Here is a 19,633-nt window from a genome sequence, read left to right as displayed (position 1 = left end):
CATTACTTGTAATTTAGCTGACATGGCAGCTAATGGGACTGACTATCCTCGGACCTTAGTAAGCAAAGCATAACTAATGATCGTATTAACGTAATTCATCGAAGAAATTATTTAAAACTTAAAAGGCAGAGAACTCTTTAAAATAAGATTAGCACAAAGATTATTATGATAATTTGTACGTGCTTTAAAATATGCTTAAACCTTCTAAAAATTGAGTAAATTTGAGAAATAAAAGAGGAGAGATGGATTGTGCCATTTGTCATTTCCCTATGAAATCCACACATCATGCAAAAGATTAGCAGGACCATCAGACTGAGAAACCAACTAAAACGCTTCTCAAATCCAAATCCAAATCCAAGCCTTCATACAATGTAGTTTCTGATCATATTCTGGAAAAAATAGATGAATAATTGACACATGCAGAGGAGGGAGAGATCTCGGCAACTTATGTGAATACTGGGGAGGAATCTACTGAAGAAGCTCAAAAGCCACTGCTAGAGGCAAAAACATCTCTATCTCTTCATATTCTATCACTTCTAATTCCGAAAAAAGAATATGGCTATTACAGAAAAAGAGGTGAGAAGTTACACGAGCAAAACTATCATACATATCAAACAGGAAGTTCGTTTTTCCGGAGATCAGCAGGATCTAAGCAGTACAGGGCCTACTGATGCGCTCAGCGCTTCACTCAGAGCTACCTGGACTTCATTCGAGCCGTGTTCGCAGCATATCAAGCTTGAGAATAACGGGAAAAAACAAGCCAAGTTCTTCTCAAACGAGGTTTCCCCCAAACTGCATATGGCCTGTAATGTCGCCACGATGAGAGGAGCTCGGGCAGCTAATTCTCTTCGCTTCCCAGAGCCTAAAGGAATTTGCCAGCGTGGCTGCTCTCCTGAAGAAGACTTGGTTACAAGTCCAGAGGAGGAAGCCGAGATATAAAACTGTAGAACCTCTTGACAAAGGTCAACCAAGTGCTTCTCCACCTCGACCTCATCGTAATCTGAAGGCTTATCCAGCATCAGATTCTGTAAGAATGTCAGGCAAATTTGGTAGGACTCATTCTCGAGACGTAGCAATGGAGGGTCCTGCATTTGGGTCATCGAGGCAAATTCTTGCAACTTTGAACGCAGAGCAGCATCGGTGTTGATCTTGTGAGCATGCGATGCCACATCACGCAGGGCATCAAAGAGGACCAATATATTCTTGGCAGAAAGGTGAGAGCGATACATGCTGTAGATCTCCATCACCGCCTGTCAGTCAATGAAGAAAACTCAGTATTTCTCCCAAAACTGAAAAGTGTGTGGAAAAGTGAATAGACTTTAAACCCCTAAGAAGAAAACGATAAGGAGCGGATACCAAATGCTTGGAGAATTAGAGAACTTCCCTTTGTCCCGCAATTATTTGGTGTAAACCATACTAAAAATTGACTGAAATGGAACTAAGGCGATCGTGTACTTCTCCTACAGAATGACTCCCTTTTCTTGAGAGACGCGGTGCATATGCTATGGAATCCAACCTAAGGGGACTGAGAGTCGGATTTTTCATTTCCTTTTCGTTAAATAAACTTTAGTGTCTCAGTTCTAGACATTGCTGGGTTTCCAACAGAGACATGGCCCTAAATTCTAAGGGCTAGTCTACCAAGCTTCCCTAAGAAAGGATCAACTTCGTGTTCCTGGTCAGTTTTACAAGTATGGAAAACAGAAATGTAGATACAAATTTGGTTTTACTATCCACCCTACATACAGACCTCACATCTTTTTGACAAGTTTATTATCATCCTTAGTTGAGAACCATGAAATGAAGAAACTACCTGGATAAGTAGAAGTTGGACAGCAGCTCTGCACTTCGCATCAGAAATAGAAGCAAAAAGATGCCGAGCTCTTGCATCCTCCGGATTATCATCAGGAGTTCCAGACTCAGCGGACTCATCACTACTTTGTCTATTGATTGTGTGTTCATAGCTCCCAACTGTGGTTTCCCCGCTAAGAATATAAGAGAAATCGGGGAGTGTGGCATTAGCTGCATCTTTGAATGACAGAACCACTTCCAGCCACTTTTCACCGGAGAAGAGATCCCCACAGTTGCTCATCAAACGGACAAATGCGGCAATACCAATGCCAGCAAGGCTTTGGTGAGGACGCTTAATGAAACTAATGAGAAGTGTTAAAACTTTTTTTAGTAGGGGATTTACTGTACCATAAAACTTGACAAAAAGATCCACAACCAGTTGGAGGGCCAGAGTGCATGTCTCATAGAGCCATGAATCTTGATCAAGCTCACCCATCTCACTGTCTGGCTCTTGCCCCGGTGAGTTTCCTCCAGAAGGATCAATAGCATGTCGCACGTAGTCAAAAATGGGGAACAGTACTGATTCAAATACTCTCTCCCATAAAGGCAGTGAAAAATGGTGTCCATGGTTGCGCAAAGTCTCAAACAATACTTGCAAGGCGCTCTTCCTGATTTCAGGCCTAGGATCGAAGCTGAGTTCTGATAAACCTGTAGAAGTCATATGCAAATAGCTAAAAGTCCAGGCCAATTGCTCTAAAAAGGGATGCATAGAAATCTCTCGTGAATATGCCATGCATATAGTACGGCAACAAATCTCTCCTCATCAACACAAAGCTTGTCAGTTAATCACTCCGAAGATTTATGACTGAGGAAGATAGTTTCTTATAAAAGCCAGGGCACTAAGAACCAACATCCCATGTGCATCAGATCCTTAAATCAGATGATTAAGGCTGGGTTCTAGAATGTGGAGAGGGATTGTCTGGGGACAGCAAATGCTTTTCCTTAGCTAATACCAGAGAAGGCACAGAGTCATTTTTCCATGATAAGTTTGAATTTAGTTATGCCAATTGTGGACTTCCATATCTCTTTTGCATGGCTAGTAGTAAGAGCAACTGTTTCCCAATAAACAGCATCGAGTAGATTTGGATCGAGAGGTAGATGGCAGGTGATGCGGGAGATCATTACGAGGTAATATGATCTATGATGGATTTTATATCAGAATAGCACTCCTCGTATCAATGGATGGCTCTGTTCTGTGTTTTAGAAGCTTTAATCATGGTCAGGTTTTCCGGTTTAAAAAGTTTGTTTTAATGTCTTAATCCATTTTTCTGATAGTATGGAGAGACAGACAGGGAATTTGAGAATAATGGAAGCACCCCCACTACAACCAACGTGTTCATGTCGTAAAGGACAAATGGCTCTCCGCTATTTCGTTGGTCTTATAGTGGAAAAGTCATTTGACATGCTTTCTTCTCTATAGATCTTGGATATTTCTCCTCGTAACAGGTTGCACCCCCCTTGGTACTCTTCATCTGAGCCTTAATTATATATCAAATAAGAAAGAATAAAAGGAAGATATTGAGAGAGTGTTCATTCCCTTCTACATTAAACAGTAGTATTTCCCTCAAACACTTACTGGTTCTATAAAGGACCTATAGGCATGCAAACTGATCTACATTTCCTACTTTTTATTCCTCACATTTTTCAGTTAGTTATGAAGGAGAAAACTTTGAAGGCCCTTTGGCTGTCAAACTGTGGAGGCCTTAAGAAACAGAGAAAATCCTATAAAAAGCCCATTAGCTCTCTTATTTTCATTAAGCATCAGGCAACAAATTTTTATTGAGAAGCCTTCCGAGGGTTTAAGAAACTATTCCATCCTAATTAGTTCTTCAGAGATAGCAATCGCATGGTGCCCTCAGTAAATCATTCCTGGTCAATTGGAAAATAAGTACAGCAAAAGGAAGTTGTGTTGCATCCTTACCAGCCAACAGTGGGAACCAGAAGTACAGGTGATCATCCTTCTCCATGATTTCTCCGTTCTCCACCTTTCCATCTTTACCCCTTCGAGGGGATGGAGAGATCATTCCTGAAGCTTCCTTTTCTTTATTCCGTGATGAAGACCCAAGATCCCCTTCAGCAAGTTTTGTAGCACAGAATCGGAGAAAAGCAATGGCATTCAGGCTAATTTCCTTGTTGAATCTACTATTGGTGAATGCAATGAGGCAATTAACACAGTCTGTAAAAGTGGTGGTTTCAGTCTCAGTGATGTATGGGAAATAGTCTCGTATAATCTTCTCAATTATTTCAAAAGCCAAGAGCACAATGTTTTTGTGATCATCATAAGCTGCTGTTGTGAAAACCTGAAAAAGGTTCAAGAACAATGATAATAATTAGCATCATATCGAGCAAAACTAACTAAGCTTTTTTTGTAATTCAAAAGATAGACACAGAATTAGTATGCGTACCATGAACATGCTCTTCCACCCTGATTTAACATTAGTCACCCGAGACAGAACCATTTGTGAGACACATCTGATAATTAGCTCTCTGATTTCAACCGCACTGCTCTTACGCATGACAATGACAAAAGGTTTCATAAATTCATTCTGGAAGTTATAATTTGCCAGCTCCTCTCGCTCTAAAAATTTCATTGACAATTGCCGTAAAGAATCCATGGCAAAAATTGCAATTGATAAATTTTCAGAGCAACCAATGGTTACAAAGAACTCAGACAGCACGTGCCAGATGCTTGACCACACAAGTCTGATGCGGTTCATGTTATAGTGCCTGTCACAAGACATAAACATTACATATACAGTCTAGCATTCCACATTAAGAACAAATTTCCAATATCAGAGGGGAAAAAGCAAAAAGTGCAAGGAAGGTGCATACGCAATCTCTACAATCTTTGTTAGGCTGAAAACACGGGGATCAGAAGCAGATCTCAATTCATCCATAGAGACCTTGCAGAGAGCCTTCACAAAGTCTATGATAGCCTCGCTGTTCAATTTTTGACTCCGTGTGAAAATCCGATTCATTTCTGAGCTTCCAACTTGCTCCAACATGTTCAAGTTGGAGACTAAATTGTTCATCTGTTCAGATGTGACTGCCCCGGAAGCATTGCCACCATCATATGAACCCCTTAATACAGAAGCAGCTGCATGTTGAGTTCTTCCCGGTCCTTTCTTTTTAAGGACAGGAAGGATATTTGATTTAGCTTGTTTTGATTTTTCAGATTCATTTTGAGGAAAGGAAAAGAATGTGGCGTCTGGAGGAGCACCCTCTCCTAAAAGGTGTAGATGCTCAAACCGAGAAACACATGTCAGGACATGCTCCCAAGCTTCCTGAAGGTAATTTCCATCCTCATCCGCAATGGTTACAATTGCCTACCATCATCCAGTACATGAAACATCAGATCAACAGTAAGGTATTATTAAACTGGATTTTTAATCGCGAAATGTACTTTTTCAGTAGTGCATGCATCAATTGAGCATCTATGCAGAGCACACCTAGAGAGATCAGCAAATCAGGACATAAGATGCCGATTTATGGTGCTAGAACTATAAAGATATCATTTGAAAACAATTACTGAAAACATGAATTAACAAAAAAAATTAAGAGTGACAGAATTTAGGGCCAGATAGCAACCTTAATTGCCTCAACGTTCTTCTGTTTAATATCAGCAGGTGAATGGAGGGAGGTAAACTTGGCTAATGAAGTCACAAAAGCATCTCTATGAGTCTTCATGGACATAACTGCAGTGACATGGATGGCACAGCGGAAGCCTTCGAGGCAAAGAGCTAAAACTACATCGTCATCACTTTGGTCAAGCGGTACGCTGAAGGCTGCCAACATCGGAGCCCAGCATGCCTCGACCATAAATCTCAGAATCACCACATCTGTAGCTGCATAGTAGACTGACCTACAATTTACAACAAAAATATATCAAAAAGAATGCCTCCATTTTCTTTCCAACATACCACTAAACGGAAACCTCGCATGCCCAGATTAGAAATCCACGAAGTGCTGTTGAATACTATAGCTTTAGATGGGGCATGAAGATGGTCAAATTCATTGTATTTCCTTTCCATTCGACACGGGCATAGCAGAAATATTACGTAGAACTCGTAGAAATTCGAAGCCACTCAAAATGTCGATTGCCAAGTTAATTTAATTAATTTCTCTAGGATACTATGATGCAAAATTTACTGGGCATATATCTACGCACGACTAATGCAACATCCATTAGGGAAAAATTAACTGTTTGACAAGAGAACATGCTGGAGTGGTAAATGGAAAAAAAAAATGAAAAATTATGATTAAACAATGAATTCAGAATTGGAAATTACTCATAACAAAGGAAAACAGTTAATATTACTCAGACTTGCGAGCCTTTTCTTTGAATTGTTCTTGCATGTGTCTAATAAGATCATCACTGGTCCCCACATGATTTTCTTCCCCTCGCTTGCGAATCACAATGTTTAAGATACCATCCAAAGCCAGAATCCTGTTAGTGTTCAAAGACTGCTTCTGCTGAGGGGCCAAATCATCTTCTTTCATTTTGATTTCATTTCTTGATATCCGTTCAAATAGTGATCTCAGATACTCCTCAGGTAGATCCTTCCCGTCATCAATCCCACGATTATTCCTTATGAAGTCATCAGCTGACATCTGCACAGTTCAAAGAAGACAGGAAGAGAGAAATATGAAGACCTTCCAATGATATAACACCCAATCAACTAAATGAAGTGATTGTACCTTGCTTTTCACCATAGGATTATGAGCATCAGTGTTTAGCAATATGACGGAGTAAGCAAGAACATAGGCTGTGTCAGCACTGGTAAATGCTTTTGGGTTACACTTGCAATAACGTTCGGCAAACTTCTCCATGATCCGGTCAATCTTTTGTGCTTCTCCGGGCAATCTAAATCCTCGTAGGAACACCCTTATAGCTTCATCAAATTCCATTCCTTGGAAGTCGAAAGACTCAACATATGCATGCATCACTTTCAGCGATAATTCTTCCCTTTCACCTAAATAATCACCGATTAAAGTCTTGTTCAAGCCCGATGCATTCTGAAGAAACTCTGCTATCTCCTCTGGTGTATTCCCCACCTTATTTGCATTGATGAGAAATTCAATTCCTTTCTTAGGTTTCCTGTTGAAAAGGGATATACCTTCCTGGCAGAAATTTTTTCACAGGGGATTCCACCAAACAAGAATTAGCAAATAATGGAGACAAATTATTTCTGCCTGCATTAAGGAAAATGGACGATCACACACCTGAAGTTCAAGTTTGTAAGCCCGACGTTGCTCGATTGTCAAAACTTCAGAGGCTTCGCTTGAAGCTTCTGAATTAACATCAGATCCTTCGACAGGCTCATCTCCATTCCCATTTGCCATAGGAGAAGTTGACACTTCAGAACTGTTCTCCACTGGTTCAAGCTTATTAGAATGGCGATCTGGGATGCGCAACTGCTTGTTCATCCAATCTCCCATTGATTTTAGAATACCCACTAAGCACTTCATAGCTTCAAGTTTCATGGTTGCTTCTTGCGGCGGCAACAGTGAAGTAGCAGTACCAGGAGGGACACCTTGAGCAGTTTTAAGAAGTCCATTGACCATTCTGGAACAATGAGTAGAATGGATTGGGACATATTGAATTCGACGATAAATGTGCTACACCATTTGCTGCACTACAGTATCAGAAAGGGCAAGGGCAAATTTCACTAAAGAAAAAAGACGTACCTCTCGAATATGTTAGATGAATTGACATCACAATCGTAATTGATGAAGATGTCTACCAAGATCTGTGAATCATAACAGAGCTTATCTAAAAACCGAAGCACTATCATCTTCTGTTGAAAATTAGGTTGAGCAACATTCTCCAAAACTCTCAGTACAATCATAGGAAAGAATACTCCAATCTCAGCTTTCAATCCAGCTCTGAATCTGGCAACCAGACTGATGAAAATGGAGCAAGAAAGCTGGAAAACAATCATAAGCGTGGAAGCACTGTTCTTCAACAATGAAAGACATAGATATTGCTTAATGGCACCTAAAAACCTGTTACAACAAAATCAGTCAGACAGAAAATTAATTTGAGAGCTTCATTTATAGAAGATTTTGTCACATCAATGAAAGAACGTGACTTCGTACAAGGAAACAAAGAGAAACCTAAACGATGGGAGCTTTTATGTTTTAAGTACATCGTTACAACATCAAAGCAAGGATATGACACAAAGTTAAGAGCCCGATGGCAACGAAAGCGCAGCAGGCAGATTCCACAGAAGAATAGAAGTCGTTAAAAAATGGGAAAGATTTTGATCAGCAATTGAAAACTCACAGACCAAAGCCGTATTAAGAAAAGAATATAAAAAAACGCAGTTCAAATAAGGGAAGAAGAAATGTTTGAACAAAGACGTGAGATTTCGACTTAATAGTGTTAAACAAGCAAAAAGCATAGAGGAAGAACAAATGCTTGAATAGAGGCAAAGGAAGGAGGTGAGCTTGAGAAAGCTTGGACTTTATAATGTTAAAGACGTCAATCATCCGGCCAGTGTAAAGGCAATGGAGCCTCCAAACCAGAAGTTAACAACTAAAGATAGTTTCTCTTAGCAAGGTAGGGTCTTCCAATGAATAAAAGCTTTAGAAACCAAAGAACAAGTAGACATCCCTATCCGTAATTCGGTGTAGCTAAACTGCACATGCATCCCAAACTTCGGAACACTGTGTGAGCTCATCCAGACGCTATTCTCATCATCTAGATCAGCAAAATCTCAGTACACCTCTTTCTCAACTCTTATGGTCACACTTCAGGTTTGAAGCAACCCTTGTATCAAACATGTACTTCGTAGTAGTAAAGCACGCTCTCTCTGATTCCAATTTCGATATTTTTATATTCTGTCGTCCCATGATATTCTAGCATGCTGTTCCTACGCAGATATATCACAGAACAAGTTCCTGTATCGAAGCTATCATGCAGTCATGGCATAACCAGTAAATCAAGATAAATCCAATTCAAATGAACTACCACACAGTAAGTCATAGTCATCATCATAAAACTCCTCCAGTAACAGGTGAGTACAGATTGCACCACTCAGATTCTTATTCGTTCTAGTTCTGGATTAGTTACCTGTCACTTGTCCTAAAAACAGCTCCTGCGTTCTCCAACAAAATTTTCAACAACTCCAAAGCCACAATCTTTCCCTTCATCAACTGCGGGTCTGCCACGGCCTCCTTTGGAGGTGTTTTCATGGATAACTTGCAAAGTGCTCTGAACACCAAAAATGCATCCCTCCTCAACTTATTTCCAATCTGAACCTCCAAATCATCTTCTCTCTCCAATTCTCCGTCCGCTAACTCCCCTTTCCTACCCTCTAATGCCGTCTTATACATACTAATCTCCCAATATTTTGCATCCAACATATCCTTATCGGTCGAATCCAACAAGTCAGCCGGATTAGTCGTCTCGACTGTGGTAGTCTCGAACGCCCCGTCGTGTCCGCCGAGCGGATTCTTACCGGGCGTCACTGGATTCAACACCACATCAATGTCCTGCATAATTTTGGTAATGAACCCCTGAACAAACTGGGTCATCGACCCGTCCACGTCTGATTTCTCGACCGGCTCCATCAACTCCGCGACCACGATCGGCTGTATCGGGACAGTCGAGCTATCCGCCTCCATCCTCCTGAACACAATCACGAGCATCTGCACCAAGGACGCCTTCGCGGTCGTCTGATTAACCACATTCTTGCTCTCCAGGTATATATCGTAGCAAGTCCTCACGATCAGCAGCAAGCAATCCCCGTGAATCCTCAGAGACATCGAAGTGACCGCGGACAGCAGGGTCTTCAGGACCAGCAGCTCGACGGCATCGTCCCCGAGCTCGCGGCAGGCGCAGACGGACTCGATCACCCTGGCCAGCAGCTTCGCCTCGGGGCCGCCCCCGGCGGGATCGGCCTCGCCGCGGAGGTAGCCGTGGGCGATGAGCTTCTGGAGGCAGTCGACGGCGGGATCGGCGATCTTGACGTTGCCGGAGAGGCAGGCGTTGATGAGGGGGACGAGGACGGAGTCGGAGTCGGCGAGGGAGAACTGGACGGGCCCGTCGAAGAGCGGGCCGGGGAGGGAGGACTCCGGGTCGTCGGCGGATGAGTCCGGGTCGGGTCGGGGGCCGCCGGGGGGGGAGGAGGAGGAGGAGGGGATGGATTTGTTGGGCGGGGTGAGCTTGTCGAGGAGGGACTTGCACTCGTGGGCGAGCTTCGAGTGCTTGCGCCAGGAGGCGTTCTTGACGATCCGCTCGAGGGCCGGGGCGACCACCAGGGTCAGGCGGGAGAGGGAGTCGGCCTCCGGCGAAGCCATCCCCCCCGGAGTAGTTCGACCAGGCGGCGAGGGCGGCGGCGGCGGCGGCGGCGGAGGCGGCGGCGCGAGATTCCGATCCGCCTAGGGAGAGAGGGGGAGGGAGGGTCGTGGAAATGTCGTTCGACGAAGAAGAGGAAGAGAGTGAGAGCTGTTACGCGCAGGAGATGGAGAGCTCGAGATTCAGATCGGGGGTTTTTTTTTTTTTTTTTTTTTTTTTTAAGGGGAAGTCCGAGATCGGGGGCCGATTTGACGAAAGCGCCCCTCCCGTCCTTCGCCTGGATCCTGGCGGCTGTGGAGGGGCGTATACTGTATAGTTCTAGATTTCGAGGTGGCAAGGGCCGTGATTATGTGTCGGATTTGAGGGTATTCCGGGGAAAGTGCGGTCAATTATGCTGATGGAAGAAACGGTGGAGTATCTTTTAATGATCGGGTGCCTTTCTGCCTTCGGCTGGAGGCAGGAAGAGGGGTCAGACCGGTGGACTTCTGCGAGAGGAAGCGCTTGGATTGGCCTCCGCCGTTTCTCCGCCGTCAATGGTTGGTAGGGCCGCGCAAGCAAAGCGGGCCGATTTGGGAATCGAGCAAATTGGAAAAATCCATCGATGCCTTAATCATTATGCTACAAACTATTCATATGTATGTTTTGTTAAAATAATACTTATAATTACGTAAAATTTGTTTAAAATCGAGAAAAGGAAGTCCCGGTTCCTGGATTGACCTTGGAATCAGCCGATCGGGTTACCCCATTTCAAAAACCGACGACCGACTCTGATAGGGTAGCTTTCGAATTCTTGATTTATGGCTTGCCGGTCTATCTACATAAATGAATTTAAATTCCGTGATATGAGTAGAATTTAACTTACCAAACGCGATAAGATGGTCATTAGGGAGGACCAGAGGTTTGAAGACTCTTGATTTTTTTTAGCCAGCATTGAAAATCTAATTTACGAGTGAGCTATAACTTTGAGGATTATATAATTGAACTAATGTTGTGCGCTTTGGTAATGTGCTTTTCATGAAGTTTATTGCCCGGAACCCCGAGATTCGTAACCATCTTTTCGATTTGTTTTGCCATATGGAGAGATTAATCGTCGTACACAGTATAATGTAAATTGATATATCGAGAAACGAGGTAAAGAGTAAATAAGTCGTGTTCGATATTCGACCATGTTAGCCTCTCAAACCCCAATAGCAACTTCTCCAAGGCAAGAGTAGGATCACAGGCAATATCAACATAGCAGTCCCTCTTCCAGTTTTATAAATAGTTAAGCCCTTATGTCCCGAAATTTATGGAGTACTCCGTGCTTAAACCCCCTCCCTCGAACTTTCAATGTTTACATAATGTCCCCTGAACTTTTAATTTATTGCGGCCGTTGACCCTTCATCCATTAGCACGTGTAAATTAGCATGACTTTTCGAGGGGTCAAAGTATATTTTCGTTACAATTTTTAGAAGGAAATCTCTCTTTTTAGCTTTAATTGCTGTAAACGATAGAAAATGGGAGAAAAATAAATTCACTAAAATGTTAATACAAATAAAAATGTTAAATTCTTAATTTGATAAGTATATATATACTTCAATCGAACAAAATAAGAAGTTGCAATAAAGATAATAAACACACACAAAAAAGAAGGGAAAAGCCCTTGGTAGCAAAAAAAGTCAAATGACAAATATTTGTTATTCATTATATATATAATATATAATATATATAAAGGGTTTATAGGATTGATTAGCAAAAATGTGCCCGAAATTTACCGAAATAAATCAGGGCTTTCCCATCACTAAGGAAGAAGAGTATTGTACCGGCAAGTGCCACAACGACGTCGTTTTCCACGCACATTGATTTTTAGCTGGGCCAGAAAATCAAGCTATGCAAAGGCGGACTAATTTGGGCCCAAATATTGAATCCGGGCCAAGCCCAAACATGCAGGAAATAGATGCCCCATTCGCTCGGCCCAGTCTAATCGAGACCCGCATCTTCAATTCCTTTTGGGCCACAGAGCCTGCATATCTCCCCCCACAACTCCCGGAATGCACGCAAACCGTCCCGTCCACGAGCATCAAAAGTAACACACGGCGGCGTCCGAGGCCGTCTAGGTTACCATGGGCGAGTGACGACGCAAGTCGGATTGCGGTGATACGGGATCTGCTGCACCCGGGTTGCTTCGCTCTTCCCGGACCGACATTTTCCTATGAGCTTCTGCTTCCTGTCAATTCACACGCTTTACGTTGGGAAGCCCAAAGATTACTTCTTTACCATAACATTTTTAACGTCGACGCCTAATGTCACATACGATTTTTTCGCAAGCCCTCAATACCAAGAATAGTTTTTAAGTTCTCAAATTGCCCGTTAATGATGACAAATTAATAAATATATATGGATTTGGTTAACCTATGAGTATTGGATAAGCAATTAAGGGTCCGTTTGTTTCGCAAAAAAAAATTGGAAAACATTTTCCTAAAAATGATTGGTTATGTCTCTTGAAATGATTAACCAACAAAAAATGTTTTCGTTATTGACGACAATATATGTCTGAACATTTTTTTGGACAATAAAAATATTTTTTCGTTCATTCGATTTTGTAAGTGATACAAACGATCATTTTTAGGAAATTACAAACGGACCCTATTTGAAGAGCGTTTTTCGGTGTCTTACTCATATCACGTGTAATCAGGGTGCGTTTGATTCAGCATTCTCAAGGGGTTTTGGAGGAATGCAAATACTTTTAACTTAAAGCCCCTTGGAGAAATACAAATTGCGTTTGATAAAAAATCCTTTGTGAAGCTACTTTGGCCTAAGCAATATTTGGCAAATCTTATTTTGCAAAGGGCTTTGGAATTTTTTTTATTAAAAAAAAAAAAGCTTACCCTTCACCGGAGCCGGCGGCCGTAGCCCATCGTGAGACCCAAGCGACCCTCACCGGGGTCGCGCGACCTCGTTGGCCTCTCGTTAGCGCTTCACCGTCCCGATCTGGCCTCGGGCGGCTCTGGCCGGCCGCCCTCAACCCAAAGAAGATGAACAATCATGATGGGCAAAATTGGAATATTGAAGAATTAGTGAGGGTAGTTTGGGAAGAAAAAAAAATTAGTTTCAACATTAGGCAAATGCTGAAAGCTCAAAGCTAGTCCGGATCGGCCTTGGGCTTTCAGCATTCCTAATGCTGGCTTTCGGCCGAAAGCTAATTGGAAATGCTCGCCAAACGCCTCAGCATTTACCCAAGGAGATTTTAGTGGGAATATTGAACCAAATGCACCCTCAATACCTTATATATAGGAATATTTTTTTTTTGGATGAAAATAGAAATATTTTCTTATTAAGTATATCTAACAAGTGTATCGGAGTGATATATTAACAAGACCCGGTTAGTATTTTTGTTTATCTGATGTAATGCAATATGATATGTTTTGAACCATCAACGACGTACAAGACCCTTTTGTGTGATATTACATTGGAATCCTTACAAATGCAAGCACATCTATTATGTAATTAGGTCCCTTCATAATAAAAACTTTAAAAAATGCGTATTCACTTTATTTTTCATTATGAGTTTTCTATCAATTAGGGTCCATTTATTACACGGAAAATGAATAATTATAAAACACATTGAATTTTGTGGCAATAACAAGATCTTTCGGAACACGACCGGGCCATAAAAGGACGAAGCCGGCCGTCCAAAGAAGAGGTGACATATCCATGTTCTACCTTTGCAGCTTCAAGGTGTACCAAGACACTCCCTTAATAGACCTTAACAGACAATTTTATCAAGAATGGGATGTCTGCGGCACGGTCAACTTCATCCTTGGCGACACAATCGTTGTCTTCCAGAACTACAACCTCTACTCTCGGGGAAAAGTGTAAAAAAAGTCATAAACCTTTTGCATTTATGCCAATTCAGTTCTAAACCTTTTACATTGATGCCAATTCAGTCTTAAACATTTTGCATTGGTGTCAATTCAATCCTAAACCTTTTGCATTGATGCCAATTCAATCCCTCCGGCTAATAGCTATGTGTCGAAGAACCGAATTGGCATTAATGCAAAAGGTTTAGGACTGAGTTGGCACCAAAAAAAGGTTTAGGACTGAATTGGTACCAATATAAAAGGTTTAAGACTGAATTGACATCAAAAAAAGGTTTGGGACTAAATTGGCACCAATACAAAAGGTTTAGAACTGAATTATCACCAAAAAAAAGTTTAAGACTAAATTGGCACCAATGCAAAAGGTTTAAGACTGTTTTGACACTTTTCTATGTACTCCCGCCTCCTAATGATAGGGCAAGCCACCATGATGGTAGTTCTTCTGAAAAGAGTTAGACTATTATTAGCTGTTTCACAAACTCAATTATATTTCCGTTTTAGAGTATGTAATATTCTTATTCAGTGTTGTATTCTTGAAATGACATTTTTTTTTCAATCGAAAATGGCTAAATTAAAACTTGAGACCATAACTTCTTATCCACTATCGAAATCTTACTAATAAATTAGAGCTTATAAACTTGTCACTTATTTGTTTTTTAAAAGTTTATTTCAAATTAAGTGGGTCATAGATAAATTTATTTTTATTTTTATTTTCATCTCAATGAACTTTTTTAAATGGTTTTGGATACACTTAAAATAAATGAACCCCAAAAGTAACAAAAAAAAAGTGGAAAATTGCACGTGCGATTTACGTGCAATTTTCTACGCGTTTGAGCATTTTTGTCCCGAATCATCGAACCATAATCTAGAAAAAATGTCCCCTATAAACATGTAATTCATTAGCTGCTTACCCGAACTTTCTGACTAAAAGCTTGACGATCTCTTGAACGGGCGGCGAAGAAGGCTTAATCGATGAGCTCTCAAGACAGCGCAAATAAAAAAAACTTCCTTGTGTTTAATAAATGCTAAGACAAATAGAGCAAATTCAACTTTACTATAATTATGAAGCTTCATCCATATTAGGTTTCGAGGAGCCGAATTTAGACATTAGAATAAAAAAAGGATCAATCGTGTGACCATGATAAAACAAATATGACATCTTGCGTACAAGAGACAACCAGAGACAAAGCAAAATTATGCGAACAAATCCTTAGTATTTTCCTTTTTCGGATTCAAGGGCCTATGAGCAGATCAAGCTTGTTGGGTGTTGCTAGATTTGGTTCATTTCCTTGCCTATGAATTAGAAATGGTGATTAATTTATTGAAATGGTAAAGAGCATAGAGGCACTAAGCAACAATTATGGGTCATTTTTCAAGTAAATTGGATATATAGAGTACAAGGAGCTAAAGAGATGGCACTTATCACTGTAAAACACACATACAACTCGTCTCATACTTTTTAGTTAATCTCATATTTCTAGATCTTCCAAGTTCATTTTGGGATTGCATTCGTATTTGTTTTAATGATAGAGAGAATTTTCATTATGAGGCCTATGAGTGGATCAAGCTTGTTGGGTGTTGCTAGATTTGGTTCATTCCCTAGCCTATAAATTAGAAATGGTGATTAATTTATTGAAATGGTAAAGAGTATAGAGGCGCTAAGCAACGATTATGGGTCTTTTTTTCAAGTAAATTGGATATATATAGTACGAGAAGCCAAAGAAATGGCACTCATCACTGCAAAACACACATACAACTCGTCTCTTACTTAGTGTTCTTGTTATTGTAGAAGGAAGATCAGTCAACAATATTGAACAGAATCATTCAAGACCCTCAAGCTCAAATTTGACACCAAAAAGAGAGAGAAAGCATTCATCCTTAGTTAATGTCGTTTTTCTAGATCTTTCTAGGGCTAGCTCACAATAACGATTTTACTTTTTATGCGTCCATATTCATTTTGGGATTGCCTTCGCGTTCGTTTTAGCGATATCAAGAATTTCATTATAAGGCTGCTTTATGGTGGATTGATTATAAGTTTTGCCACTCGTGGTGCCCTCATCCCGTGTACAAGTTATAGCTCCTAATGCGCGATGTTTAGAGATGATATGCGTGCTAAAGCCGACAGTAGAGCCGAAGCGGGTACATCTCTATGAATTGATTGCTTGACTGGCTGGTTTGGCTTTAAAGTGATTCGTGAATGGAGGAACCCTAAGTCCCATGATTAGACGGGTTACATTCTTTATTTTGACTACTCTTGAGCAAATGTCACAAAAGTTTGGTACATTTCCTAAAGTCATTCTTGTCAATGTTTCCCAAGCTAAGTTAATCACCCTTCAACCACCTCATTTTTTGCCCCCATATTAGGGTGACATCCTCCATTATAAAAAACCCATGTTTAATTTTTCATAAATTGACAGCTAATACGAATTGTATTTGCAAAAAAAATAATAATCAGTGTATAATCTCTAGGTGTTGACCGCACGGGTGTGGGGGAAAATACTAGTGGGTCCTATGTAGACACTAGAGTAACTTAGCTACGAAAAGATGAGCCAATGTTGCAGTTTGGAAAAGTTAGGGCAAGAAGCCGTAAGCATATTAAAAAATCAGGATTAAAATGTAAAAAATTAAATTAAATAAAAACCATGATTTAATAACTAAAATATTGGTCAGAAGAATTTTTGGGACTAAATTAAAAAATGTGCTTGTGTTGGGGTACAACAAGTAGGGTCCCGAATATGTTTTAGGGGAGCTTTGTCGCTTGAACTTCCAACATGATAAGCGACTTCAATAATAAATTGTGATTTTTATATACCAACGTGTTTTGTTATTTACTGAAAACTAAGGTCGGAATTTCTTATTTCTGTTCATTAATGTGATTTTTATATGCCAAAAATAATTAATTTCTGGTTCTATCCGAGGCGAATGATGACAAGAAACCATTCAAACGAAGAAGTGAGACTGACGCTTCTGAATTGGACTTTTTGTGTGCAATCTCACTTTAAAAAACAAGAAATATGTTATAAAAATATTTTTTATTTTATTTTATTTTATCACTTCCATTCTTCGATTCCAAATTTTGATGCATTAAATAAAACAGAATTCGCAGGGTGTGATGCACCTGGGTTACGGTCATACATGGCTTGATCCCATTGGATGATGAGAAATTAGCATATAATTTTAAGCTTTACAAAATATTTTCAGATTAATATTTTTATACATATGTTAATCATAATATGCTAGCAACATAGGCACACACTTTCGTGCGAGCAAAATATGAGATGAAAAGGGAATCTGATAAAAAAAAAAGTTAAATTGTGATTTGACTTATTTAGAAAATTAATTTAAATTATCGAGGATGGAAGCAATTCAATTTAAATTTAGAATTTAATGATTGCCGCGATATTTATGTGATTATGTAAATGTTATGTCGGCTCTTTTGAATTATCAGTACATCCATTGTTTAAGAATACATGGCCATTATTGAATATTTTCAGATTAAATTTTGAGATTGAAAAACGATGTTGGATTTTATTTATAACACGGGGAGACTAGCATTACAATAAGTGATTTCGAATTATAAGATCAGTTCATATCTTAATTAAAAAGGTCGATAATTGGACTCAACATTTTCCCCCGACTATTTAATGACTTCCCAACTTCTTTTGTAGATTTATTAATCTCGCAATTCGAATATTTTGCCAACATCGCATCGACATGCTCGAGTTAAATCGACAGTTCAACAGGGTTGAACAGATTAAACTAAAAAATCAATCACAAATTATTATCCTTGACTATCTTGCCTTTAAAATGATGCTAAGCACAAGCTATCGCAATGAACTTTTCGGGGGCATATATTGAGCCGCAATCACAATGTCTTTCGTCGATAAATTAAAATGCAAGATGAAATTTTATTAATGAACTTATGAGCGAGTTTTGTCACCTATCGAACTACAATTGAGGCAACTCATGAAATTTTCTTTTCGCATTTTCCTATATCTCTATAGCTACACAAATAGTCTCTGAATTTTAGCCCAGTGTTCAATGTGGTCTATGAACTTTAAATTTATTCAATATGGTCCATGAACTCTAGCCTAATGTGCAATATTGACCGTGAACTTTTAATTTGTTCAAAGTGGTCCCTAGATTTTTGGCACATGTTCAATTGAATCCTTAAACTATATGAAAATGTTAAATATTGTCCTTCCATTAATTCAAGTTCAGGGACAACATCGAATATTTTCATACATTTCAGAGACTAAATTGAACATACAATAGAAGTTAAATAAATTAAAAGTTCATTGATAACACTACGGATCGTGCTAAAGTCCAGAGATCACATTGAATAAATTTAAAGTTTAATGACCACATTGCGTATTAAGTTAAAGTTCATGGACTGTTTGTGTCATTTATCCCTAATTTTTCCATTCCCAATACCTCTCTCTTTTCTAAGAAGATTGATGGAAATTATGGAAACAAAAAATTGTAGGTAGTCGGGCATCACCGCTGGTTTGAGCCCTAGCTCGCCGGCCGCGTGGACACCTCGGTTATCAAAAAAAAAAAAATTTGTAGGCCTAATTCCTTAAAAAAAAACCCTCAACTTTAGGTCAAGTCTCAAATCTATCCCGAACTTTTTTTTATCTCTTAAAAAATCATAAACTTTAGGTCTAATCCCAAATCTGCCATAATTTTTTTTTTGTCTCAGAAAAAACCCCAAACTTTAAGTCCAGTCCTAAATCTGCCTCGAATTTTGTTTTATGTAAAAACAATCACCAAAATTTAATTTGTTTTCAAAAAATATACCCCGTAATCCAGTTCCAACTTGACGTGGCACTTCCATGTCGACAACAAATCCACATTAACAAAGTATGAGACTTTTTTTAGATAAAGAAAAGTGTTTAGCAAATTTGGACTTACCCTAAAAATTACTTTTTTTTAAATTAATTTTTTTTGGGGTGGATTTATTATCGTCCCTAACTTTCATATCCTATAATGGTTTTATTTTGGAGAATTTCAATAATTTTTATTGGGTTGGATTTGTTATTGAAGTAAAAATGCGACGTCGGTCAATACCTATCGTCCCATTAATTTGCTGATGTGGATTTGTTACAAATGTGGAAGTGCCGCGTCAAGATGGGACAGGATCACGGGGTATATTTTTTAAAATAAATTGAAATTTACTGATTTTTTTTTACACAAAACAAAATTCGGGGCAGATTTGGGACTCAACTTAAAGTTTAGGGTTTTTTCTTAGATAAAAAAAAGTTCGGGACAGATTTGGGATTGGACCTAAAATTTGGGGGTTTTTTTAGATAAAAAAAGTTCGGGACAAATTTGGAACTTGACCAAAAGTTGAGGGGTTTTTTTTAAGTGAATTCACCCAAAAATTGAAAATGGAGCTGTGACGGACGTAAGCGCCTAGTCATAGAAGTCGTAGGCTGTCACTTTTGTTTTTTTTAATCGAAGTACACGTGTCGGGTGAATAGAGGGGCTGGAGGCTACTGTCCTTTTGCTTCCTCTTCACTCCGCACGGACCGGACAAGAATCGGACGGCCCGGAAAAAAGCGCCGTTGTCTACTGTTTACCCATTTCTATTCATTTTTCCCTTTTACTGTCTTATAAAATTTTC

General features: G+C 39.7%; 1 protein-coding gene across 1 annotated transcript; it reads right to left on the bottom strand.

Moving 5' to 3' along the window:
* Positions 1-315: 315 nt before the first annotated feature.
* Positions 316-10,354, bottom strand: LOC115689199 (brefeldin A-inhibited guanine nucleotide-exchange protein 2). Its single transcript, XM_030615192.2, has 11 exons — positions 8,924-10,354; positions 7,537-7,854; positions 7,072-7,414; positions 6,547-6,969; positions 6,167-6,459; positions 5,437-5,710; positions 4,681-5,174; positions 4,254-4,575; positions 3,770-4,148; positions 1,811-2,496; positions 316-1,250 (listed from the first exon to the last, which is right to left on the bottom strand). Exons 1-11 carry the CDS (start codon positions 10,150-10,152, stop codon positions 639-641), a joined length of 5,373 nt encoding a protein of 1,790 aa, XP_030471052.1. The 5' UTR covers positions 10,153-10,354; the 3' UTR covers positions 316-638.
* Positions 10,355-19,633: the final 9,279 nt, after the last annotated feature.

Source organism: Syzygium oleosum, unplaced genomic scaffold (assembly GCF_021117445.2).
Source record: "Syzygium oleosum isolate NSW1041296 unplaced genomic scaffold, Sole_v2.1 Sole_v2.14, whole genome shotgun sequence".
Taxonomy (NCBI): Eukaryota; Viridiplantae; Streptophyta; class Magnoliopsida; order Myrtales; family Myrtaceae; genus Syzygium; species Syzygium oleosum.
The sequence above is the reverse complement of the archived record's forward strand: the minus strand, read 5'-3'. Positions and strand labels throughout refer to the sequence as shown.

Excerpts from the sequence above, each read along its gene's own strand:
- LOC115689199 (XM_030615192.2), bottom strand. The coding sequence starts at position 10,152 with ATGGCTTCGCCGGAGGCCGACTCCCTCTCCCGCCTGACCCTGGTGGTC. Across the intron at positions 7,415-7,536 it reads TCATCTAACATATTCGAGAG|AATGGTCAATGGACTTCTTA; the intron begins GTACGTCTTTTT and ends TCATTGTTCCAG. Across the intron at positions 6,460-6,546 it reads ATCCTATGGTGAAAAGCAAG|ATGTCAGCTGATGACTTCAT; the intron begins GTACAATCACTT and ends TGAACTGTGCAG.